This window comes from Streptopelia decaocto, assembly GCF_964273445.1.
Source record: "Streptopelia decaocto genome assembly, chromosome: 5".
Lineage (NCBI taxonomy): Eukaryota > Metazoa > Chordata > Aves > Columbiformes > Columbidae > Streptopelia > Streptopelia decaocto.
The window spans coordinates 58,395,882-58,400,452 of record NC_138659.1 but is presented as its reverse complement, the minus strand read 5'-3'; the positions used below and the strand labels follow the sequence as shown (position 1 = coordinate 58,400,452).

General features: G+C 54.9%; 1 protein-coding gene across 1 annotated transcript; it reads right to left on the bottom strand.

The window, feature by feature from the left end:
* Window positions 1-338: 338 nt before the first annotated feature.
* Window positions 339-3,897, bottom strand: LBX1 (ladybird homeobox 1). Its single transcript, XM_082053612.1, has 2 exons — window positions 1,828-3,897; window positions 339-1,529 (listed from the first exon to the last, which is right to left on the bottom strand). The coding sequence occupies exons 1-2, from the start codon at window positions 2,150-2,152 to the stop codon at window positions 1,030-1,032; spliced, it is 825 nt and encodes a 274-aa protein (XP_081909738.1). The 5' UTR covers window positions 2,153-3,897; the 3' UTR covers window positions 339-1,029.
* Between the last annotated feature and the right edge of the window lie 674 nt (window positions 3,898-4,571).

The window sequence follows — 4,571 nt, the reverse complement described above, 5'->3', positions numbered from 1 at the left end:
TTGTATCGGAAAAAAGAGCTATCTGTACAATTCTAAGAGACAGTAAATAAAGCGACATTGTCCCTATCGGAACTTAAATAGCAGGCCTTTTAAAATTTGTACAATTCAAACAAAACCAGGTTTTAAATCTGTACATTTTTTAAATTTATAGTGTAATATTTAAATGTATTGTTCTTGGGATTTGTCCTTTTTTTTATTTTCGTAGCATGCAAAAATTCTAAAAAGAGTAAAAAATAATTCTAAGATTTTTTTCATTTTCCTTTTTTTTTTTTGTTACCACCTTCATATAAAAAATACGAAAGGCAGCTTTTTAATAAAAGCACAACAATAGCAGAAAATGGTAAAAATAGCTTTTAATCGGTAAAATGAGGCAGAAATTGCATTGGAGACAAATCTCTATACTCTAGGAAAAAAAAAGAAAGTATATATTTTTCAACTTGCATTATAACCCATCCCCAAGTTCCCAAAATTGCGAAAAAAATATTTTTAAAAGGAAAAATTACTTCGTGCACATCTGAAACATGCAAGGAAAGAAAAGTGGCTGATTTTTGCTGTTGCCTAATTTAAATCTCCTCTAAAGTGGTTCGTTTCCGAAGTCTTTGAAAACAACTGCCTACCCAAACATGTGTTGGAAGCCGAGTTTATTCCAAGATTATGCGTCTCCCTTATAGACAAAATAATCGTCATTGATAGCTATTAAAAAAAAAATCAAAACCTCAAAAAGAAGGGGGAAGGAAAATAATCCAATATATACGTTTAAATATTTATACAGAACCCGTCCATAATTGCACCATTCCAAGATGTGACAGGCGGAGGGACACCGACTCTACTCTAAATTAATTTGAGTGTGTGTGTGTGGTGGGTTTCTATTGCTTATTGCTCCGACCGAGAGGAGCAGCCGCCTTGCCGCGCTGCCGGGGCCGGGATGGGGGGCCGGGGGTGCCAATTTGGAGCTGCCGGGGTGTGGGGGGGCGAACGGGACAGGGCGAGGGGAGGGGGTGGTGGTGTGGGAGGCCCGCCGGCCGCCCCTCAGTCATCCACGTCGATCTCCACGTCCTCCTCCTCCTCCTCCTCCTCCTCGCTGTCCCGGCGGCTGCGGGGCCGCTCCGTGGGGGGCGAGGCGGGGCGGGGCGGCGGCGGGGCGCCGGGCTCCCGGGCGGCGGAGGGGGGCCGCGCAGGGGAACCGGAGCGCGCCTTGCCCCTTCCCTCGGCGCTGGGCTCCAGCTCGGCCAAGGCCACGATGTCCACGGCGGGGTTGGGGCCCAGCTTTTTGGCTGATTCCACGTCGGCCTTCATCTCCTCCAGGTCTCGCTTGAGCTTGGCGCGGCGGTTCTGGAACCAGGTGATGACCTGGGCGTTGGTGAGACCCAGCTGCTGGGCGATCTGGTCCCGGTCCGCCGGTGACAGGTATTTTTGGTAGAGGAACCGCTTCTCCAGCTCGTAGATCTGGTGGTTGGTGAAGGCCGTCCGCGACTTTCGACGCTTCTTCGGCGTTTGCCGCTGCCCGAAGATCGTCATCCCGTCCCTGCCTGCCGACGAGCCGCCAGATTGTCGCCACTTTCCCCATGTCCCCCCCACCCGAGGCCCCAGAACCCACGCCCCTGCCCCGTCGCTGTCGGGGTGGAACGGGGCAGAACCGTCGGTCCCACACCCCGAGGGCCGCGGAGGGAGGATGTCGCCGGGTACCGGCCGCCCCGGGACCCCTTATCCCACCCCGTGAGACACCCCGGGAGATGTGGGGGGAGGGAGGAGAAAGGAAAAACAGTCCGTGGGGAGGAGCGGGGCACCCACCCGCGGGAGGATCCCCCCGCTCTGCGAGAGGCTTACCTTCGGCCGCTTGCAGCACGCTGACTTCCAGTCCCTTGAAGGTCTTGCTGGCCAGCTCTTCCAGGGCACAGAGGGGTGAGGTTTGGGAGAGCAGTGCCCGGCCGGAGAGGGGCAACCCGGCCGGGGGGTGCTTCTCGGCGGCGGAGAGGAGGTGGGCCGTTCCGCAGAGGGTGTAACTTCTTCGCACCGAGGGCTTGTTGAGGATGTCCTCGATGCTGAAGGGAGTGAGTGGCTTGTTGGAGTTGGCCGGCGGTGGGAGGTGATCCAAGGGGCTCCGCCGCCGTTCTTCCCCCGAAGAGGGCTTGGGTTCTTCTTTGGAAGTCATGGTGGGGCCGGGCCGCTCGGGGCTGCCTTCCCCACCCGCGACGGGGATGCTCTGCCGCGGGGAGAAGCCCCCGGCGGGACCGCGGGGTGACGGCGGCGGAGACAGCGAGCAAAAGTTGAAGCCCACCTCCAACTCCGGCGAAGGAGCCCCGGGTCCTCCCAGGGAGAGCCACGTCGGGCGGCGGGCTGTGGCCGGAGCGGAGCTGCCGTCGGTCCCTCGCCGAGAGGTGGTCCTGCTGCACCTCTTGTCCCAGGGTTTTGGATCGGGGATTTTTCACCCCCCCCCTCTCTTTTCTCACTCTCTGCTTGCTCGCTCTCTCCTCTCCTCTCTCTTCCTCTTCCCAGCTGCTATTTTAAGAAACACCCCAAATCGCAGCACTTTCCCTGCCCTCCCCCCCTACCCCAAAAACGGATACTTCCCCCCTCAATAATTTTAAAAAATAAAAGAAAAAGGAAAAAAAATTAAAAAGACGACTTCGGAGAGGGGGAGAGCAGCCCTTACACCGAGACCTCGGACCAGGGGGAAGAGGCGAGAAGAGACGGGGTAATTGACTATTGCTAACAAGTTATTGTTGATTGGGAGGTAATCAATTATCTTCAATGACACTTTTCGCCCTCTCTCTCTCTCTCTCGCTCGCTCTCTCTCTCTCTCTCTCTCTGTCCAATGCAGGCTTTTGCAAGTTCGGAGACCCATTAATTAGGAGGCGGTATGGAGGTGGAGCCCAGTTGAATTATAATGCTGTATGCACTTGTCATATTCTGGCCCTGCTATTTGTTTGGACATATATATTTTTAAATTACATTACAAACCAGCCTTTATTGCATCAGGATAATACAGTATAGTGAAAAATAATAATAAGCGAAAACAAAACAAAACGAAAAATATCCGGCGGTATATATTTTTTTCCCCCACCCCCGAGATTTTTTTTCCTTCTATTTCTCCCTCCTGTTAATTTCGACTACTAGTTTATTTAAAATGTCTTTCTTCGGCTCTACCCAGAGCCGTTTGATTTTTTTAATGAGGGGAAGAAGGGGAGAGCCTGGTTCCAGGTAAGGCAAACATTTCTTTTCCAATAAAAACCGAAGGCTTCCGTCGAATTTGTCGTGCTCCTTTTTCCCAATGCCCTGTGTCGGAGCGGGCTGCGCGGGCCGGGGCGCGGGTAGCTCGGCGGCGGGGTAGGGCCCCCCCGGAAGAGTGTCGGTGCCGGGGGTACCCGCGGACGGGCTGCGCGGCGGGGCGCGGGCCGGAATCGCTGCCGGGGTGTCGGCGGCTTCTTCGGCTTGGTTGGGGCCGGGGGTGGTGGGTGATCACGACCGGGGGCAGCGCGGCGAGAAGGAGCAGGCAGCGGCCGGGTTCCAACGCCCAGCAAAGCTCCGTGTCGGGGCCGGAATGGGCCGGTTTCCAGCCCGAGGCCTTTTGCTGCGAGCCCGCGGGTGGCTTTGGAGAGGGGTAGCGGCGGCGGGGCTTGCTGTGCCCCCGATGCTCGGGGCAAACGGAGCCCGGGCCGGTGCCGCCGTCTGTGGCAGCCAGAACCCCTCATTATAATTTTACCTGGGCCAACAGCCCGCTTCGGTCTCGCCGCTCCGCAGGGCCGAAGACAAAGCCCGGAGCAGGGGGTGAACTGCCTGGCCCCCACCCTGCGCGGGAGCACTCCCGAGCTCCCCGCGGGGCGGCCGGGACGCAGCTCCCGGGCCGGGCCGGGGCTGGACGGGGCGACCGCCGGGCGCATAGCGGGGCGGTGGGGCAGGAGGAAAGCCCGGGGCCGGCCCTAACTTTCCCTTCTCACCTTGACGGGCAGGAGGAGGGCGGCTGGCAGCTCCCAGGCCGCTAGGTAACAAACAAGCACAAAAGAAGCAAATGGCTCCTTTCCTTAAAGCGCCCTCTTCCCATTTTTTATAGCTCTCTGGGAGTCTCTTTATGCAGTGACCTATTTTTAAAGGCCTATATTGGGTTATTCATCATATCAAATACTGCGAGGAGGTGGGAGGGAGTCGGTTGGGGGGGGAGCGAATTACACTGATTCTAAATCGCCCGGCTTCTTTGCTTTGCTAGGTGGATTATTTGCTTCGCTTTGCTTGGGTTTTATGAAGTGATTTAAACATATTTTAACCAATTAGAGACTTTCCTCCTCTCCCTTGTGTCCCCTCGCATTATTTTCCAGCGTGGCGTTTTATGTCAAGATCCGGGTTTTATTGAGAACTCAGCCGGGGATGCTGGTGTTATAATTACAGAAATAAGATCAAAAACAACAACAACAACAAAACACAAACCAAACCATCACCACCACCCCCTCCCCCCAAAAAAAACAAAAACAAAAAACCAAAACAACAAACACACACACACACAACCCCCCCACAACACACAAAAACCCCCAAAATAATCTTGTTCCTCGTTCGGGAGGGCTGGTGGGCATTTGGGA